The sequence below is a fragment of the Diabrotica undecimpunctata genome, chromosome 4, assembly GCF_040954645.1.
Source record: "Diabrotica undecimpunctata isolate CICGRU chromosome 4, icDiaUnde3, whole genome shotgun sequence".
Classification (NCBI taxonomy): domain Eukaryota; kingdom Metazoa; phylum Arthropoda; class Insecta; order Coleoptera; family Chrysomelidae; genus Diabrotica; species Diabrotica undecimpunctata.
In genome coordinates this window covers 132,713,377-132,736,152 of record NC_092806.1, presented here as the reverse complement: position 1 = coordinate 132,736,152, position 22,776 = coordinate 132,713,377, and the positions used below count along the sequence as shown (strand labels likewise).

The 22,776-nt window shown below is 33.9% G+C and overlaps 1 protein-coding gene across 4 annotated transcripts in view; it reads right to left on the bottom strand.

Moving 5' to 3' along the window:
• Myo10A (unconventional myosin 10A) overlaps window positions 1–22,776 on the bottom strand; it is a 255,983-nt gene that overhangs the window by 154,758 nt on the left and 78,449 nt on the right. For 3 of the 4 annotated variants that reach the window (XM_072530303.1, XM_072530304.1, XM_072530306.1), the window contains exons 2-5: window positions 19,442–19,610; window positions 15,188–15,508; window positions 8,248–8,650; window positions 1,357–1,525 (exon numbers count right to left, since the gene is read on the bottom strand). In XM_072530303.1, the coding sequence (XP_072386404.1) occupies window positions 1,357–1,525; window positions 8,248–8,650; window positions 15,188–15,508; window positions 19,442–19,567 (1,019 nt within the window). In that variant the 5' untranslated portion in view covers window positions 19,568–19,610. Of the gene's footprint in view, window positions 1–1,356; window positions 1,526–8,247; window positions 8,651–15,187; window positions 15,509–19,441; window positions 19,611–19,952; window positions 20,057–22,776 lie in introns of those variants that run through there. The other variant, XM_072530305.1, reaches the window with a different exon arrangement.

Below are 22,776 nucleotides of genomic sequence, written 5' to 3'. Positions count from 1 at the left end.
TCATTGATAGCATGCTCACCAACAGATCTTTTCAAGTCACAATGGGCAACTTTAAAAGAGCTCAAACCAAGCTCAGCAATGGACTGTCACGGGGATCTGTTTTGGTACCCTTACTGTTTAATTTATACATCTTGGTGTTACCTGGGACAACTTCACAGAAATTTGGCGACGCTGACGACTGACCCATAGCAGCAAGATATAATAACATGGATATTACAGAAACAATACTAACGGATTACCTTGCATTATGGGAGAATACTTTCGCAAATGGAGGTTACGGCCCAATACAACGAAAGCCGAAGTGTGCTGTTTTCATCTAAGTAATGCCCAAGCCAACAAAAAACTCTCCGTTCACTTTGAAAACAGACTCACTCATCACTCAGCACCAAAATATCTTGGAGTGACTGTGGACAGAACAGTAAGTTTTAAAGAACACCTACAAAGAACGGCAGCAAAACTGAAAAAGCCAAATAATATAGTCCAAAAGCTATGTGATACCACATGGGGATCCTCAGCCTCCGTACTCTGATCATTCACCCTCGGACTTTATACTCGGCGGTTGAATATGCTTCCATGGTATGACTCAATAGCAAACACACGATTGACACCCAATTAAAGCAGACCATGCGAATGATCTCAGTACAATTAGACCCACACCGAACTATTGGCTTCCCATTCTGAGTCATATTCCACCGCCGAAACTGCGAAGTCATTCTCTTCTTAGAGAATATCGAAAAATCGAGGCTAACCATCAACTACCCATCCACCATGATATGCTTGATATCGAAATAAACAGACTGCGTTCCAGATATCTTCCATTGTTTAGAGTTAACTCCTTAGATCAGGAACATTTTAACCTCAACAATGCTTGGAGAAGATAATGGGAGAGCGACTCACCCCAGAAAGCACACCAAATGGCCTGTATCGATCAGAAACCACCAAGCTTTGAACTGACCCGCAATACACGAACAACGCTAAATGGAATAAGAACAAACAGCGGTAGACGTGCTGACAACTTATATAGATGGGGAAAAGCCCTTACTCCTGAGTGTGACTGTAGTGCGCAACGACAGACCGTTCGTTACATTGTTAAAGAATGCCCCCGAAGGCGATTCCCTGGAGTTTTCGATGAGTTCCTGAATGCAACCGAAAATGTTTTACATTATATTAATAATAATACATTAGATAATCGTTTGTAATACTAAATGTAACGTTGTATATTGATTTTTAATTATGTGTTCTTATTGTATGCCATATAATAAATAAATAAATAAATAAATAAATCTCCGTTTATCACATATTCTCAACTTAACATTATAAAATCGACATTATAAAATCAGTTAAACAAATTCTTACCGTAATTGTCGCCTGTGAAAATATATATTTCCTAAATGTAGCACTGAAGCTAAAATTTTAATGACTATCTCTTGTTCTGCCTCTCCAATTCCTAAAACTTGCATGGCTCTCGTAAGAGCATTCCAGTCGGCTCCAGATCCTGAATGACCTGGTCCACAATCTCCTCCACCTAGAATGGAAATTAAATAAAATAAAAACTAAAGCTTGACAATAGAAATAATATGATTGATATGCTTAATACATATAATGAAGTTTAGAGACATATATCCTCATGTCTCAAAAAAATAAATAAACAATTTGTAACTGTTGTGATAAGCCTATGTTATTACGCTTTCCTTACGGTTACCCTCGCTTAGGAAAATTCAGTAATTAAATCAAATGTAATAAAGATCAGAATACATTTACTTGACGTCAAATGGAATAATTGATATTAATGGAATCATAGAAAAAATTGAAAGATTCAATACTGAATATAGTTAAGACACAGTTTAGTCAACCGACCAAATTAGAAATCGTACCTAGCAATAGTACGATAGTATGAACACCTTAAGCATGTTCTCTAATATAAGAATACATATTCTACTAGCGGACCAACTCGACATCCAGTTTTTTAAATGAAATTTTTATTTTGCGAGAAAAATTAAGAGATCAATACAAACAATATAAGCAAGAATATACATAACATTCATCAATAATAATGCAAGTAAAAAATATTTTAATTATCAAATATGGTTTTTGAGTAAAGTGGTGGACAAGAAAAGGGCTTAGCGTTTTAGTATATAAGATTACATTTTTGAACTCTACGTTGAATTCTCTATTGATTTGACTAATAAAAACGAAACCGGAAGTTGACCTCAAAACCGGAATGCAATTTTTAGTTCATCAAATGTCGACATGGATATCATTTAGCAGTTAATTTTGCATGCTGATCACGAATCCGGTGTCAGATTTGCTCTATCTTGACGTTTTATGCGCGTCTCGGGTCCCTTCCGGTGTCGGATCGCAACCGGAAGTACATATTTAGATTCGTCTCGACGAGACCTTTCGCTCCATATATACATTGTGGGGTCTAAAACTTAAAGAAAATTTTAACTTCCGGTCATCTCAAAACCGGAAGTGAATTTTTGTACCAAAAGTATATCTTGGCAATCTCATACGTAATACTAATAATATTCCGAAAAAATATTTTAATTATCTAATATGGTTTTTGAGTAAAGTGGTGGACAAGAAAAGGGCTTAGCGTTTTAGTATATAAGATAGCCCTGCCTGTTTTTGTTTTCGCTTCCCTGCAGTTGAAAGTAAAAACTGAAGCTGCCTATCTGTATGTTAAATTCTTCTCCAATACTTCCACTGCACGTTGAAAATTTATCTCATTCACATCTACTGCCGGGTTGTTGAAAAGTCACTGCAATTTTCCTACTTTCCTTAATGAGAAAGCTTTGCTATATTAAACTTTGCCTTTTGTTCTTTTATTACCCATGTAACTTTCTCTTAATATTACATTTGGTATGATTCACAAAGACATAGTCTGAGCTTACATCGGCTTCTCTCATAGCAATAACGTCTGTCAGTTCATTTTGTTATATTCCAGCTTTTATTATATGATCAGTTTCTAGGTTCCAGGTCCGTGTTATTTTATGTATATCTTTGTCATAGAATACTATCAACAAATATTAAGTTACTTAGTGTAAGAGCAAAATTTAATTAATCGTTTTTGGTCTTCACTCCAAAAATTTCCATTATGTGTTCATCGATGGGGTTGTCGCATTCCATCTTTGCATTCCAGTAACTCCTTAGCACCCTAATGTACCGTTTGTACCCTCTTTATATTTTAATTACTACAGCTTATAAAATTCTCATTTTGCTACATCCTTGCACCCTAGTTTGGATCGCGGAAATTGCTGAGCCTGCCTTTACAGTTTAGAGGCCTATCAATCCTTCATCAGTTCGGGTTTTAACATAATGCTATGATCCTATAACGGGGACCATGGGGCTATTGGTAGTAGAAGGAAACGTAGAAGGCCGAAGACCAAGAGGAAGATCTCCAACATAATGGGCAGATCAAATGAAAACTCTGGTGGGAAAATCCCTACATGAAGCCGTCCGTATGGCAATGGACCGCAGCCAATGGAAACAGCAAGCTAACAATATCTAGAGTGTTACCACGACCTCACAGGGGTTCAAGTAATGAAGAGGATGATGATCCTATTAATTTTCTCAATAAATATAAGTTAGAGTATCATCATATCTAAGCTCATATAAAATATGAACACCTCCAGTATGCTTCCAGTGGCGTTTGTGTGAAATGTGTAAGCGCCAGCCTCTTATAATGCCGTTCTTGTGTGTTTTGGTGTTCTGTGGTATTAAGTAGCGCCTATCTATGTAGAGTAGTGAGATTGGTTATCCACGTCTGTACTACTTTTTTCCATCACAGTGCTTGTTCAATTTTACCGTTACCGTTGGTTGTTTCATTGCTGTGATTACAACCAATAGGTTGCTTTTGGTTTCAACTCACATGTTTTATACACAACTTTTCTGGAAATTATTTAGATCATTAGTGCTAACTAATTCGTTTCCAACTAACCTAAGCTGACATAAACTGGAGAATTTCTAAATAATATTTGTCATCATCATCATATAACGGGGGTCCTACGGCGATTGCCGCTTCCCGCATTTCAGCCTTCATCTTTTCCTATCTCTCCAATCTCCCTCTTCTAAGCCTCTAGATTGCATTGTTTTTGTAATTTCTCTTCTCCAGGAATTTGGTGGTCTTCCCCTTTTCCTTCTTTCTGGCGGAACATACATTAAGGCTTTCTTTGGCCACCGCTCCTCCTCCATTCTCATCACGTGACCATACCATTGTAATTGCCTTCCTTGTATTCTATCTGAAAGAGTATCTCTAATTCCTGTACGGTTTCGTATTTCCTCATTCCTGATTCTTTCCATTCTCGATACTCGACATGACCTTCTAAGATAATCCATTTCCACAACATCTACTTTATCTCGTTCATTCTTTGTCATCGTCCAACATTCGGCACCATATGTGGTAATTGGTTCTACAATTGCTCTGTATACGCGAAGTTTGGTATGCATCTTTATTTTATTAGACCACAGTAATGAATTCAGTATTCGGATGCATTTTTTCCCTTGGGTTATTTGGTTTTGTACATCTATCTTAACTCTGCCATCTGCTGATATGATGCTTCCTAGATATTTATACTGGTTGCAGCCTTTTATGACTGCGTTTTCAAGCCTCAGATCTGTGGTATTTCCTCCAATTTTTAAATATTCTGTTTTGCTTATGTTTACAGTAAGCCCCCATTTGGCATATTCCTCAAATAATTTTCGATTCATATAGTTTATATCTTCCTCATCGGTTGCAACCACCACCTGATCATCTGCAAACAACAATGTATAGGTACAGAGTTTCTTGTCCCACTTCGATGCCCATAAATCTACATTTATTTCTCCAATTCCTCAATGCTTCTTGGACGTATATTTTAAAGAGTGTCGGTGACAAACAGCATCCTTGCTTTAGGCCTTTAGTGACTTTAAATTCATTTGAGGTTCTGGTTCCAATTTTTACACAACTAACTGCATTTTCGTACAATTTATATATCGCTCGGATATACGTCGAATCCAATCCGGACCTTTTGAGGACCTCAAACATTTTCTTTAACGGGACACTATCATATGCTTTCTCAAGGTCTATAAATACCAAATGGGTCTCTCTACTTCTTTCGACACGCTTTTCAATTATTTGTCGTAGGATAAATATGTTATCAAGGCAGGATCTCCCGGTACGAAAGCCGCTTTGTTCTTCAATATCTTGTATCTGTCTTTCAACCCTCTTCTTTAATATTCTGCCGTACAACCGGCCCACAGAGCTCGTCACACTAATACCTCTATAATTGGAACAGTCTCTTTTATTCCCTCTCTTATATATGGAGCTTATATAAGAATCTTTAGGAATTTCCTGGTCTCCACACATACATTTATTGAAAAGGTCTACTATTAATTCTAAAAGTGCAGTCGGCCCATATTTAACCTATATTTGTAACTGTAACTATAATTCTATAATATAACAATATAGCAGTACAAGCAACATTCGTTAAATTTCGAATGCGTCTTTGTTTTCGTTTTAAGTAAAGTGAAATTAAAGAAAATTGCAAACATTTAGAAAACGTCTATGATACTGTAACTGCTATTAGCATTAAATGAGTAATTTATAATAAAATAAAAATAATAAAAGAGTTATTTTATTCATCAATTATTAGGGTAAGTTTAGTGTACAGAACTCGGAAGATTAAGAAAAGGACGAAGTATTAAAAATATATCATGTGCTGGTACTTTGCAAGTTAAAATCCAATTTCTCTTGTTTCTATTAATTGATATTAAAATGTTGAAACAAAAGTGTATCATTAAACAGTTAATTCAACTACTCAAAAGACAGTGAAGGGATCAGATATCAGTATTAGTGTGTGGTATCAATAATATTGTCTAGCATCAGGAGTAGTGTACACCTAGTGTTGTTCAGCGACACAATGGCGTCAAAATTATTGCGTTTATATGAGAGTATTTAATTTTTACCATAAAATATTATTGAGAAGTTAATTTACGTTGGTGTTATTATTATTAGTAGGTACTATGTGTAGCTAGTTGATTTAATTCGAAGGCAAACGCATCTATATCCACATATTTTTCTTCTTTAAGTTCCACCTGCTGTCCATCCATTAAGCGGACCCTGTTGAATGCTGCTCTAAATAATTCTGCTCTACTGAATTCAAACACCATTCCCTTAAGTCCTTATGCCACCATATTTTTCGTCTTCCCACATTTTGCATTCCTCGAATTTTGCCATTCATAATAAGCTGCAATAATGAGTATCTTTGCACTCTCGTAGCATGGCCTAGGTACTCAAGTTTTCTTCTTCTGATAGTCAATATTATTTTAGCTTCATTTCCTATTCTTTTAGTAACTTTTGCGTTTGATATCCTTTAAGTCAATGATATTCGTAGGATTCTTCTGTAACACCAAAATTCTAAGGCGGCCAACTTACTCGATGCACTTGCTTTAATTTCCATGCATCTAGCCCAAGAAGAAGAGTAGTGAATACGTAACACCAAAGTGTTGATCACCCATGTAGTTTTTTTCAAATTCATCCTTAGTACATATTCATGACAGCATTCATTAAGTAGTTGCATTACGTTCTACAAATTATTGTTGTTATCTGTCATTATTACTGCATTATGTGCTCAACGCAATTTATTCAAAACTTCTTCATCGATAGATATACCTTTTTTTGAATCTGAGAGCGCTTCTTTAAATACCGCTTCACATACCGCTGTAGACATTAAAGAGTAGTGGTGACAGCACGAAATTCTGGCAGACTCCTCTCTGTATTTTAATATCTCGGGTGTTCTGGTTGTATCTTACCTTGGCAGTTTGATTCCAGTATAGATTAGATATAATATTCATATCACGACTGTCAATATTTTTGGTTTTTAATATAAGCTTAAGCTTTTTATGTTGAATCTTATCAAATGCCTTTTTAAAATCTACAAAACATAAGTACATGTCCCGATTCATATCCAAAAATCTCCGAGCCAGCACATTAAAGCCGAACAAAGCATCTCTCGTGTCCATACCATTTATAAAGCCAAATTGTTTGTCACTTATTTCATACTCAAGAGTTTTAACAATTCTGCTGTGTATTATTTTCAAAAATGTTTTAAGTATGTGACTCATTAAAGCTATGTTCTGTGATCTGCGCGGTATATTGCACTTTACTTTTTGGGTGTTGCCACAAAGGTCGCACATAACTACAAAATAGAGGATAATATAAATTTTTATTTTTTTGTTTTTCAAAATGATTCTTTCTTCTCAATCCCTTTTTTATTTTCAAATATCGATATTTGCGATAGTCTGTGTAAATAGGTGTCCTGTTACTGTGTAAAGTCAACTTAATTGTTTCCAGCGGTTCCAAAATATATAAAAAAAATCAAATATTGCGGTATTATTTAAACCCAAGAAAAATTTTGAATAACGCTAATGATCGAAGAAAATTTCAAAATTAAAACCACAAACAAAAAGAAAAAAGTTTTAGATTTACAAACAGAAAAATCGTGTCGATAAACTAGAAGCAACTAAACTATCCGTTTTAAAAACGTTAGCAAGACAAATAAAAGAAAATGCAGAGAAGAGGGATATCCAACCAATAAAAAACCAACAACAAAACATTATAAAACTAGGAATAAAAAAAATTAATTCATCAAATAAAAACAAAACATACAAATGAAAAGGTTATGCTATAAAAATAAAACAATTTTAAGAAAAACAAACGTTTTAGTTGTATACAGAGATTATGACCTGGCTACCTACATTAGTAAATAATACTGCATGGAAATTTTAACATATTTGTCACCGTGACCTTGAATGGTAAAGTTGAAATATTTGCATATATTATAATATATACTGCTAGTTATCTGCTCTTACTGTATAAGTTAATAGTAAATTAAAATATATATTTAAATTTGGATTTCTGGAACTTATATAAAGATTCTGGGAGTTGAAATTTGAAACAAAAATATTGTAACTATGAAAATTGTTTTTTGTTGTATGTACAACCTCAACATTAGTCACCTGGTCCACCCACGAAATTCTTAATTTTAGCTGTTATGAGTTGGGGATAATTTAACAGACAACATAAAAGACAAAAGATAAAAAGTGTGCGACAGGGATGTATACTATCCCCATTAATATTTAATATATAGTCTAAGCAGATTATGAACCTAGCACTAAACCCCTTATAAACATAATATTTCACTTGCACATGTCACAAGAAAACAGTTTCACAACCGTAGTTTAGAAGGTTCATACTATTTAACTTACCTTGGTTTAGGTAGAAATATTTGTCAGCATCTATAAGCCCATATTTTTGTTTTTCAGAAGAACTTAGTGCTCCTAATAACTCATAGAAAACATGATAATTTCTCTCTCCTGGAGCTTGCGTAACTATCCTAGACTTTTCTAATAAATATTCTGTTACTTTGGCACCTATTATCGATCCATGTTTAAAGTAAACCTCCAAATATTTTCCAAATCTGGAGCTGTTGTCGTTTTTGGCAGTTCTGGCATTTCCGAAAGCTTCAAGAAGAGGTGTAGCTTCCAGAATTTGTTCGGTAACCAGTGCTTGATTTCTCGGTGCTGAAGGAGCTACTGCAGCTAAGTATTGCATTACCAGTTTTGTGGATTCAGTTTTACCAGATCCACTCTCTCCACTTATGACCACCACCTGAAAGAAAAATAGATAAAAAGTATTAGAAGTATCTAAATGTAAATCTATATCAAAATTATTAGTAATCAAAACCTACCAAAGAAATGGCTTAATGGAATTTTAATGAAACTGTCTCAAAGAAGGGTTAGCTTAGCTTTACAGCTAAACGTAGCAAAACTGAACAGAAAAAACCTAAATTCCTAAGGCCAATAGTTCTAATACCGTATTTACTGAAGACATTAGAAATATAGCTCAATAGGCATATTAGGGATGGTGTATTTGTTCAAAGAACGATATATCAGGAACAATATGCTTATAGAGGAAAATTATCTACGGATTCGATACTGTATCACCTTGTGCCGAGGGTGCAAAACTAAGAGGTGATGCTGAATACAGTTCTCAATATAAAAGGAGCATTCGATAATACCCCAAACAAAGCAATCTTAACGAAAATTCGGCGAAAAGAATAGACGAAATAAGCTGAAGGTGGATAGACTTTATGCTGAACAGCCGTGTAATATACGAAACATCCCTTGGCGGTCACAGTGTCAGCACAGACGGGTTGATATCTAGACTCAGCAACGACATACATCATATTTTGAGCTACGCAGATATCCTAGTTATCTCAGCCTACGGAAGATTTAATGGCATAAGTTCTGACTGCAGCTATAGAGGCTCATGGCACCAAAATCATAAAATTTTACTGATGACATCAAAACTAAATGCCATAAATATAAACCTGGTAATTAAATAAAATTATCTTCGTACACTAAGCTTACTTGAAATCAGCCGATTGAACGAATATACTAGAGACTAGTAGTTACCTTAATTGAAGTCAGATGCATTTATAAAAAATGTGACATGTTATATTGGATTAATAGCATGATAATTAAGCCAACAATATTGTGTATGTATTGAGTACGGTGGCTCAAGTTTCAAAAAAGTATTATCATCTTCAAATGCTCTACTTTGGAATTACAGAGCTCTGAAGGCCATACTAACAGCAGCTGTGTAGTCTCTACTGGACCTTCCTGCTCTGCATATTGAGCACAAGTTCTTCTTCTTCAAGTGCCATCATCGGAGGTCGGCAATCATCACAGCTATTCGGACTTTTGAGACGGCTGCTCTGAAAAGTTCATTTGATGTAAATCCGTACCACTCTCTCAGGTTGCGCAGCCATGACATTCTACGCCTCCCTATGCTTCTCTTTCCTTGGATCTTTCCCTGCATAATCAGTTGGAGCAAGGTGTATTTCTCTCCACGTGTAATATGTCCGAGATATTCTAACTTTCTTGTTTTTTTTTGAGAGAATGGGGATATTATAGACTACGAAAAAAACCTGAGCAAGCAATCATCCGGCCTCAAAAGTCCACTGCTGAACATAGGCCTCTTCCTCGTGTTTCCAACCCCGACTATCTTGTGCCACTCTAATCCGTTTTTATTTTGTCTTCTTAAGTCGTCAGCCCATCGTGTGGGTGGTCGACCGACTCTTCTCTTGTCTTTCCTTGGTCTCCATTCCAATAACCTCTTTGTCCATCGCCCATTTGTCATTCTAGCTATATGTCCTGCCCATCTCAATTTTAGTCTAGCTATTCTTTCGATGACGTTAGTCACTTTGGTTCTTCTCCTGACCTCTTCGTTTTTTATTTTGTCTCGCAGAGTTATTCCTAGCATTCCATTCTTCTCCGTGTGACTCTCAGTTTGGTAACTGAGACTTTTGTTAAAGTAAGTGTTTCTGGTCTGTATGTTAACACTAGAAGGACGCATTATTCAAATAATTTTCTACTTAGGCATGTGGACTTTTAAAAGTTTCCCTGTTTTCAATATGCTTCCCACCCAAGACCAGTTCTTATCCTCAGTTCATGGGTCTGATTATCCTTTTCAATCATAACTTCATGTCGTAGGTATTCATATAAAAAAAAATTATTTAAAAATTCCTTTATAAAAGGTATATATTAATTTAATCTATGTAGTTAAGCTTGCTGTGATGTTTACAAATCTTCTTTTCAAAATTTTTAGTTAAAAGATGTTCTTTAAGTTGACTGGAACATTTCCTGAAGTTTTAATTTTGCAAAACGTAGAGAAGACTTGATTATTTATACATTGGGATATAAACCAAATATCTAGCTTCAAAGTGCATCTTTTAGTGGCTAAGCGCATGTATTGAGGAGCCAAGTTGACCATACCGTCAAATTAAAATCTACAATGAAACTAAATTAATGTAGCTGGCTGTATACCATGTATCACAAAAAATTTATTTAAAAATTTCTTTATAAAATATACCTTTTATAAAGGAATTTTTAAATAAATTTTTTGTGATACGTGGTATACAGCCAGCTACAGGAATTTAGTTTCCTTGATATTCTTCATGTATTTTTATTCCCTTTATCAGCCAATCCAAATTCTTACAAGCATGTTCCAGCAGAGAATCTAAACAGTTTAGGTGACATTGGGTTTAGGTGAGCAAGCAATGTAATGGTTATATTATTACACATTAATATCATAAATCAAATTAGGGATACTGTACAAATGATGAATCTGACCATGCAATACGTATCCAGATACAGTCCTAAAGCACCTGCCTGGTAGACAACTGGATAAGTAAACATATACCCCATGCTGCACAAGTATACATGAAACACATATAGGTCTAGAACTGCAGAAGGATCGGTCGTAATAATATACAGAATTGGTGGAAATGTAAATATTTCTATTCGAAGAATATATCTCTCTATTTCAGGGAACAAATTTTTGTAATTTTTCATTGTTCAAGAGAAATAGAAGGGAAAATAGAAGGCAGACGCGGCCCGGGTAGACGACAAATGACCTGGCTGCGCAACATCAAAGATTGGACAGGATTAGACTTTCAAAGTTTAATAAGGAAAGCCCAAAATAGGGAAGACTTTGCAGAGGTCATCGCCAACCTTCGCTAAGAAGACGGCACCTAAAGAAGAAGAGAAATGAACATGAGGGATTTCGAACTTAAACAAAGCAATAGATCATGACTGGAAGCCACTGGATGGCGTACGGCAAACATATTTTGGAGACTATTAACTGACTCAAAAAAAGCAGAGTCGACCAATTAAAGATAAAAATCATTTAATCTAATGTAAAAAAAGAAAACAAAAAAACTGTGTATATGAACGTAATAAAAGGCTTTGAACAAATACTACATAGCAAGTACTCAGCCAAATAAAAGGCTGATCCTACTAACATGTAAAGAATCCGAGGTAAAACAAGACAATGTCATGTATCCAATATTGTTCTTAATTTTCTTTGATTCCTCGATAAAAAGAACGATAAACGCAGATATCGTAATATAATATATAATATTTTTAGTACTGGAAAATTTAGACTCAGACAATATCAAATATTTTTTCATCAGTTCCGGATACCAAATTGAAATCAACAATCAACTTGGTCGCTAAAGACGCGAAATGTGCGTTATATTAACATAAACAAGAAGAAAATTATTGTAAACATCAATATAAAATCAAATGGCAAACTATTAGAAGAAATTAAATAATTTTACTATATGGGAATCATAACTAACGAGGAACTCGGAATTATCTGCTAAAAGAATAAACAAGACACAACTGAATTTGGCTCAACGAAGGAGATTTAAGCCATTCGTTAAGCATTCTTATAACGCTTACCTACTGGACTAAACTCAATGAAAGGTTCGTGTATGATAGTTTTAGTTTATGTATAGTAAAGAAAATCATGAAGAAAATGTTGCGAATGTCACTTATTTGCATTTAACAAAAAAACTTTATCAACCTTTTACAAAAAAACACATTAAAGATTGGTTAACCGTTGTCAATACCCAAGTACCTGATACGGGAGTCTATACCCGTGCTACCCAGGTACCCGCTACCACAGTACAAACTTCGCTTGTACATTCCGAAAATAACAGACAATTGGGGTTTTTCTTTGTTTGCTATCAGTGTTTATTTAACTGTGCTTACAAGTTGTTAATATTTTTGTGACTATATGCGTGTTTTATGTTGTAATTACTTGTAATAATGGCAAGAAGAGAAGTGAGTGCTAGCGAATTTAGAAGGTAAGTTATTACTGTTTATTTTTACAATGTTTTATACATAGATCATTCAATTTTAGAATGACGTATGAAAAGCAACAGAAGTACTTGCAACAATTTATAGACGATATAGATGAGGAAGTAGACAAAAATATCGAAAACCAGGAATCAGATGAGGACTATGTTTCGCAAAGCAAACCAGATGGAGATGAAGCTTCTGACGTAGAGGACGTTTTTACTGATATCAATAATAAGATTGAGATCGATACCGACGGCGACGATAGTAGTGATGAAGATTTTGACGATTTTCAAGAAAGTTCTTCCCAAAGTGATGTTCTGGTTGTAAAAGATAAAACGATTTGGCAACGAAAACTGTTTACTGCAAGTCGAACACTGAAACGTAACCTTTTGCGTGAAAAAATGGGCCCAGTACGTTCTACTAAAACTCTTTCGATTAGAGATACATTCAAATATGTTTTCAGTGACGTAATGTGTGACATAAATCGAAAAGCTAATAGCGTTTGTGAAAAGTATAATGTTGAAAACACCGACAAACCTCGAAATGTTTGGAAGTCACTCACAACAGAAGAATTTGATGCATACTTAGGTATTCTTATTACAGCAGGAGTACGGCATTCAAATTCAGAGCACTCGAAAGATTTATGGAAAACAGACTCTCATCCTTTGTACCGAGCAAGTATGGGCATAAATCGCTTTTGGAGCATCAGCAGATTCTTACGGTTTGACAATGACAAAACACGTGCAGAACGTTTGCAAAATGATAAAGCTGCAGCTATTACAGATATATTCCATCTTCTCAATGATAATTTACGTCGTAACTATGTACCGTCGGATTCTCTTACTGTGGATGAACAGTTATTTCCTTTTAGAGGTAGGACACGTTTCACGCAATATATGCCAGCAAAACCTGCCAAGTATGGCATCAAGGTTTGGTGGGTTTGTGACGCCAATAATTCGTATCCACTTACTGGACAAATTTATACTGGAAAAAATTCGACTGGACGTGAAACTAATCAAGGTGAACGCGTAGTAAAAGATTTGTGTTACCGATACAAAAATTCTGGACGAAACATAACAATGGATAATTTTTTCACAACTCTTCCACTAGCCCGTCTCCTGTTGTCTTTGGAATTTATCATTAGTTGGTACTTTGAAAAGAAACAAACCACATATTCCACAAGAAATGCTGCCTTCGCCAGAGCGTGAGCCTGAATCGTCATTACACGGATTCAGTGCAGATCGTGTTACTATTTGTTCATATATACCAAAAAAGAAAAAAAGCGTTATCTTGCTGTCAACAATGCATGACAACGATAATGTAAGTGGCCCAAAAAATAAACCTAAAAGAATTTACTTCTATAATACAACTAAAGGAGGTGTAGACAACATGGACAAAATGATTTCTCATTATTCCACTAAACGCAGAACTTTGTGTTGGCCAGTAGCTTTCTGTTACAATATTCTAGACGTAGCTTGCCTAGCAACCTATATCATTTATACAGAGAATAATCCACAGAGTTCTACTGAAACCAGTAAGCGTAGAATTCTTCTACACGACTTAGGGAAACAACTAGTGATGCCTGCAATTTCTGCTAGATCTAAAGTACCAAATGTATACCGAAATTTTTCATCAAGGTCAGGAATTGAGTGTATGTTAGGAAGACCTCTACCTACAGATTCAAGTAATACTGCAGAGTCATTACCACTTCGAGATTCCACTGGACGCCTCTAAATTGTTGGAAACTGCTACATTTGTATGTCTTTAGCGAAAAAGCGGCTAAGAAAGACACGAAAATCATGTAATGTTTGTAATCGTCCACTATGTAACGAACACTCAGTAAATATAAGTAAGTGTGGACAATGTGTTTAAAATGTAACTTTTATTTACGTTTCCATATCACTTTTATTATAAAAAAAACTAGACAGAGCTTCATAATTTACTAAACATTAGTGTTACCCGGGTGCCACGGGTGTGGACGTAATGGTGTAAAAACTTTGACAGGTAATTTTAATATATTATATGCATTTTTTTCTTTAGTTTTTATTATAAATCTCTTCGTTCTAAATAATTTTAGGAATAACTAGAAGCTCGAATAAAAATATTTATACTATTGTCAATGATTCAGATAAAACAATTACCAAGGATACCCAGATACCTGGGTATAGACACAAAGGTTAAACCAAAAATATGACACATTTTGTCACATTTTTCTTTTAGCACACATTTTAAACGGTATTGCTCTATTGAATTTTGGACTCAAATGGGATATCAGGAAAAACAGATACCTGCTTTGAAAGTGAAATTTTAACATTTCGTCTTAATATTATTAGAATTGCTCTGTATAAGATTATTTTTATGTTAAATACATAATGAAGCTACTGTGTTGTCAAACATTAAGAAATACGAGCTATTATCACTATTTATATTAATAAAGGAACATGAGTCAGAAGTTTTTGTGAAAAAAGTAAAGATAAATATACGACTTTTTACTTACTTGAGGTACAGACAGGGCCGAATATGCAGCAGATCCTAGTGCAAATATATGTGGTGGTAAATCTCCAATCATTCTACCTCTATAGCTTTGTGCTGTCTCCAAGCCATAACTTCCATCGAAGTTTCGATATGGATTAACTGCTATTAAAATCGAGCCGGCGTATGTATAAATAAGATCATGGTCGTAGCGTAGTTTAAGATTCCATAAGAGAGCTGCTTCGTGAAGGTCTGATAGCTGGATCATGTCTTCAACACCTTTAACGCCCAGGTCTTGGCGTCGCCTAACTTGGCCTTCTCCTTCTGCCAGGGCGAAGTTTTGTGGCTAGAAAGAGATTCAATTTCAGAACAATTTACTTTACAACTCATCCGTTATCAACAAAGAGTGTGAAGAGAATATATGCTATTGATTATGTGAACAAACATTTAACACTTTTATAAAGTATTTTCAGCTTACCATTTTAACTTTTAAAATTTCTTGTTGATAACAGAATGAGATTATTTTATAATTATTTTATGAGTTTATTTTATAAAATGTATTTTAAAAACTGCTTCCAATCTGGAGTTATAAACACCAATATTAATAAGTGTATTGTGCAATTTGTACAATATACGGCAACATAAGTATGTATCAGACTTCTAAAATAATGGTCTAGAAAAAATATGATAAATTCAAGGTGGCTAGACGACACAGTGACCTGGCAATCCTTTGAACTAAGTTTACAAAGTCGACAATTCGAATTAGATGCTTTCCAGACATATTTGAAACGTAACAGTATACAATTAATAAAGTTTATTGCTTTGAATCGTAAGATCAATCGAGTCGGCCAATGTATGAGAAATCGGGTCTCTCCTCGAGATGGATGCTCATTTCCCGAGGTATTAGTTATGAATAAGATCAAGAAGATGAAGAGCGTAAGCAAAACCAAAAATATAAAAAAAATAAACGAAAAAATCAAAATACGAATAGTAACATGACATCAATTTTTATTGACAGCTGCCAAAATGGAGGAGCTCCCAAAGATGCAAGATAAAAATCTTAGCGGTAAAATTATACAATAATAATAAATACGGGCAATAAAAAAAAGAAATACACAATTTTTACTCATGAGAAACATAATAAGGCCAAGATAAAGGACTTCAAAACAATAAGAAAAAATGACGCAAATAAACCAAGACGTATCTGGAAAGAAAACAATCCACACCGGCAGCAATAAACACATATATAATGAGTACCTATTTCAAATACAAAAAGAATATAAGGTAACATCAGTATTACCGGAATCAACTGAAGAAAATAAATTGGACCATGTCATAATTTCAATAAAGTCTTCTTTTTCTTTTTATGTAAACATGACACTGTTTGTTTTTCAATGTGCCTCCAAAAAGTTGTCATGTTATCGTTTTCCTATTGGGAAACCGCCTCTTGTCGTCTTTATTACTACTTTATTTGCTGTTATTCGGTTTATATGATCGTTTCATTCTACTCTTCTATTTCTTACCCAGTTCTTGATGTTCTCCACCTTGCTTCTACGTCGATGACTGTTTTGTAAATTCTGCCTTTCATTCCTTTGCCGATATTTTTATTTCTTCATATTGTTTCATTTAGACAACCTGCATCGCTGTTTGCTCTATTCACTTAATCTTCCACTTTAATTTCGAGCTTTCCGTAAGTTGAGAAAGTAGTATTGCGTCGTCTGCATAGCAGATTATTTTAAGTTGTTTTTCTCCCATTTGGTATCCTTTTTTAGTTCTTACTTTTTTTTATTATTTCATCCATAATTAGGTTAAACAATAGAGGATTCAGGAAATCTCCCTGCATTATCCCACTGTCAGCTTCAATAGGGTCAGTTAGTTCTTCTTCTACTTTTACTTTAATTTGGTTGTTTTGGTAGATATTTTCGATCGTATTGATTATTCCTAAAGGTATCTCTGTTGCATACAATAAGGGGATAACGTCCTTTAATTTGCCATGGTTAAATGCCTTCTTAAGGTCCACGAAACAAAAAAAGTCGAATAGAACAATTCAAAATATGAGTAATAAAGAAAAAATGATTCTGATAGATAGGACAACGAGAGAGCAGATATCAAGAAGCAGTTATTAAGAAAATTACCAAATGAAGATCATTAATAGTAAGACCAAAATGAGATGAGAGATTCATATAACTAAGAATACTGGAAAGCTTAGACTCAGAGGTTGGAAATCCATAATGCAGAGACAGAATATAATAAAGGAAGTTTGTAGAAGACGTAAAGGCACACAACCAATTGTATAATTAAAAAAAGGCGGACTGCTCTCTGGCAAGAAATAAATCAAAACAATTCAAAATGGTAGCAATAATATCTTCGTTTAAACGAAATGATAATAAAGTAAAACAAGTTAAAAGCTCTGAAGAATTGCTAAAATATACTATTTTAGCTCATATTTTATGGGTAGGATACGAGTAGGTGGTATTTTTCGATGAGGAACAATATGAAGAACGTGTGTACTAAGCTTTTTTCTTTTCCATTTGTGATAACTACAGAGAAATTACCCTCCTAAACTTGATCTACAAAATATTGGCCTTCATTATTTACGATCGACTATAGGTATATTGTGAAAACAATATAAATACCACTGGGTTTCACAAAGAAAAATCAACTATTCATCAAGTATTCCTTTTAAGACAAGCTTTAGAAAAACACATGAGTGTGGCATTTAAACTCTTCATTTGTTTGTGGATTTTAAATGTGCCTATGAGAGTGTAAACAGAAACGCAAAAGAATCAGCCGTGGTAGAATTCAATATCCCAATATACTGAGTGAAACTGGTGAAATTAACCCTCTCAACAGTCAAGTATAAGGTTAGAGTGCAGAACGGAGTATCAAGAATTTTCTAGACACGGATAGGACTTTGACAGAAAGATAGCCTATCGTCTCTTCTATTGATCGTTGCCCTAGAAAAAGCTATTAGAGAATCTGGAATAATAACAAGACAAACCATTATTAATAGGAGTGTATAAATACTAGCATTTGCGGATGAAATCGATATTATAGCAATAAGAAAGGTAGACCTGATCCAATCGTTCACGGCATTGAAAGCAACAGCCAAAAGAATGGGGCTACACATTTATACTAATTAAACTAAGTATATTTATGAAGGTTGCAAATAATAAACAAGTAGAAAAACCTGAAGATCTAACTGTTGGAACATGTACCTACTTTAGAAGGAGTAAGAGAGTTCATATATCTAGGCTGACAAATCAACCACAGTAATACAGTAAACATAAACTCCTTAGAAATATTTATAAAGGCATGCAGAAAAACGGATTATGGCGTAAGCGTTATAATTTTGAGCTTTACCGCTTTTATAGTAAACCTAGTATTAGTAGATCCATCAAAGTAAACAGGCTGCGGTGGCTAGGTTACTTAAAGAGAATGAACGAGATGGAGCCGTTGAAACACATTTATAACCAAAGACCGAATGGAATGAGGAGAAGAGGAAGGCCCAGAGCACGATTTAATAACCAAATGGAAGACGAGTATGAGTGTCTGATCCTAGAACAGGCCAAAACTTACTTTATAGAACCGATGATGAAGTGTGCTAAGCTTGTGACCAGAGTCCTAAAGGCCAAACAAAAGACGCATTGTAAATATATTTGTTCCGACGCCCTGCAATACATCGAACAGAAAAGACATTACACTTTTTGCCAAAGGTTACAACTTGTTACGAAACATGTATTTCTTAACAAAACAAGACTTAACTGACTCTCATAGACAAAAAAGTGCAGGTGAGCAAGTCCAAATTTAAGACAGTTAATCAATATTATTATTGATGATTATAAACACAAAAAAATCCCAAAATAAGTTTTAAAATGTGAAAAGAGGACTTCTAGATCCTTGATTACTTTATACTTTATCTATTTGGCAAAAACTAGGTCACAGTTATGGAGATTCCACCCTATTCCCCAGATTTAGTATCCTGCGACTTTTACTTGTTTCCAAAAATCAAACCCTGCTTAAAATAAACCTAGTACGAGTCATTAGTCTATCGGAATATACCCCGTAGCGTTGCTTCGCACACTGGAAGGTTGGCATAGAGCGGTGTGATGACGCGGAAGGAGAGTGTGTAGTGATGCGGAAGGTGAACGATGTTAATTATAAAAAATTGCTAAATAAAGATGATATACCAACATCCGAAATTAATTGCCAGCCTTATTTATATCCTTTTACAAGCTCTCTTTAGTTTATAAACGTATATTTATAACCTAGTACTTACCTTTCCACTGATGATTGCTTGAACAGTGAGAACATTGGCACTCTTATGACACTCGAGTACTTCTCCAGGTAGCCAATGGCCGACCCCTGGGTCGAACCAAATTAAATCTCCTGTATTCCAGTCCATTTCGAAAATGGTTTTCACGGTTTGTAAATCATAATTCTATTTTCTGCAACAAAAATTACTACAATTAATATTAAGCTCTTGTTAATCAATATCTAGATATAATTAGGTAAATACAAATTTACAAATCAAATGAAAGAAGATATGTAGGACGTCTCTGAAAAATATGGAGCGAAGTTTGGTACTGGAACAGGCAAAAAATGTCTAAAATCCTGAAAAGAAGACCCTGCAATATCCGTACAGCTGCACAGACAATCACAAAGAAATGACACACCTGACACAGCTCTAAGCTTTAATCGATAATTATGAATATTTCTCCAATTGTTCTTTTAGTGTATGGTATTAATTTTCACTATTCAAATTAATCTTATAAACATAATAAATATACCTGCAATATCAATACAGCTGCTAAGACAACTATCAGGAATGACACAATTCAAATCCCAAACACTGAGTAATCAAAAAGTTATCAATATTTCACTAATTGTTCTTTTAATTTATGTTATTTTATCTGTTTCTTCATCAAAATTATTATTTTCTTTATTGGTTCCGACAAAATTTAATCTCTTTTCGATTAGAATAATGTTATGTCATTAATGAACTCATTTAATAGCTGAACAGTATTAGAAACCTTATAATTGTACTAACGGAATACATATTTAAAACACAAATGAAATCACGGTAATTCCGATTTCCGGTAAAATTTCATTTTCTTTTTTGCCCAATGAAATCTAAGACGGCTCTCGTGTTAACCACTCGACCGAGTAACTGTTTTGCAGATAATAGCATGCCAATTAAAAATATATGCACGCCTATCAACAACGGTATGAAATGTGGATTTTAAAACCATTAGTGATTTTTTGCCAATTTCTGAGCCGCTTCTAGATAGAAAAATAATATATTATACTACCTAGTAAAAGTATACCGAAATATAATAGGATATGCCATCATTTATATATTTATATATACTTCATTCACAATTATAAGAACTGACTTATGCAGAATTTAAAAGTATCCCGCTGATAAAGTCGAAGCCATAAAGGGATTTGCCTCTTCAGGTAAATATGTAGTCAAAAGGGCCGGCTTAACGAATTTTATATTTTATTTGTCATTTACATTACATATTTAATTTAAATAAATATCTAGATAATTAAGGGAAAAAATACATAAACTGATGGAGTATTAGAATTAATTAATTATTATATTTCCTGTCTCGATTCTTTATTAAATATATCCAAATTTTGAAAGTCATAAACAATTGTTGTTTTGTTAAAAAAATTGCAAGTGAAATAATAAAATGGTGAAGTGAAAATTAAAATGAATTAATGTAGATATATACATATAGCTAAATATGATTATATTTTATACTTCATGTAAGGAAAGAAGTGTTTTAATTGTTAGTAAGGTATAAAGTATGTCTGAAAAAGTTGGCAACAAATGGGAAATTTCTTTATTATTAATTTCATGAAAAAAACTATTCTTCATAAAGATTTCTGCATTTCATAGAAATCAATAATCAATAATCAAATTTATAAAAGTTTAAGTGGTATACACCGAAAATCAAAAATATTGATTTATGCTTAAAAGTGAAGTGCTTTTAAATTTAGGTGCAGCATAAAATGTTATTTTAATTTGGTTGTAGGATTTAAAAATTATTTTTAAATTTAGATTCATGGCCTTTTAATGATGTATCAGTAGGTGCATTAATTTTTAATTTTATTTCTAATTTACCTTATTCAATATACAAAATCAACAAATGCAAAAGTATTTTTTTATTTACTTTTTACTTTAAATGTATTATTTAATTATTAGAAGGCCATGAATCTAAACTTGGACATAATTTTTAATACCTACAAACATTTTAAAATTACATTTTCTTGCATATCTAAATTTAAAATCACTTTCCTCTTCAGTATTAATTAATAATTTTGATTTTCCCTATCTACCACTTAATATTTTATAAGATTATCGATTAATGATTTCTATGTGATACATAACCTTTATTGAAGAATATTTTTTTACGTGAAATTATTAATAAAGAAATTTCCCATTTTTTGCCAACTTTTTTAGACATAAAACGGAAAACTTAAACATAACAAGTCAACATGAATAAATATGAACCTTTTAAAACGAGTAAATCGGTACTCACCGAAGGGACCTCAGACGTTCAGATACAATTAGCGTCTCTTTGTAAAGACAATGAAGTCGACTTTACTAAAGTAACAAGACATTTACTTAACACAGACACTACACAGTACTTCCCTGAGTTAGTGATAAGTTATAGTCTAAAAAAATCATTATGAAATCGACTGGCCAGTGTGAAAACTAGTGCCAATAAAACACAAAACACACACAAAACATTTTCTTCGTTGAGACTTAAAATAATGATTAATAACAATAATTATGGGAAATTTGTATGTTTATAAAAAGAGTTTTTTGACATTATGCTTGAATGATAATATTTGATCTGATTATATATACCTATATACAGTCGTGCTATGCTTGGCTATTATGCCGGTCCTGGCAGCTTTGGTAGCTGTGATAATTATACAATAATTATCACAGTTATAAGTTTATTAAAATTAATTAAGATAAAATAAATTAAAATCATGTGGTTACCGAAATTCGGTACAATACAATAAAAAACTAAAATGTAATGCAAAACGTAATAAAATGTAGAACACGAAAAAGAACTATGAATTTTAATGAAGTAGATGTTCAAAATGTTCACCGTGAACGTCTTGGCAACATCCTAATCTCAAATAAAACTGTCTTCTAACATTATTTAACATAACAGGCGTGATCGACCTAATCGCAAGCGTTATTCGTTCTATTAGGTCATTTAAATCAGAAGGTTTAAGAGCCATGTGTACAAAACTAAACCAAGAAGGTTTAGTTTTGTACACATGGCTCTTCACATATCCCCATAAAAAGAAATCATAATGTAAGATCAGGTGATCGCGCTGGCCATTCAATCGATCCGCGCCTCCCTATCCACCGATTGGGAAATATTGTATCGAGGTACTGCCGGACATTAAGTTGGTAATGTGGTGGTGCTCCATCCTGCGGAAACCATATCGTATTCGCTGGAACTTGAGGGTTTCCTGGATCAGGATATAAATTTGCCAACGTTGGAATGACATCATTTTGAAGTAGTGCCAAATAATTGTTGCCATTCAGTTGGCCTCAGTGAAAAAGGGACTAATGATATT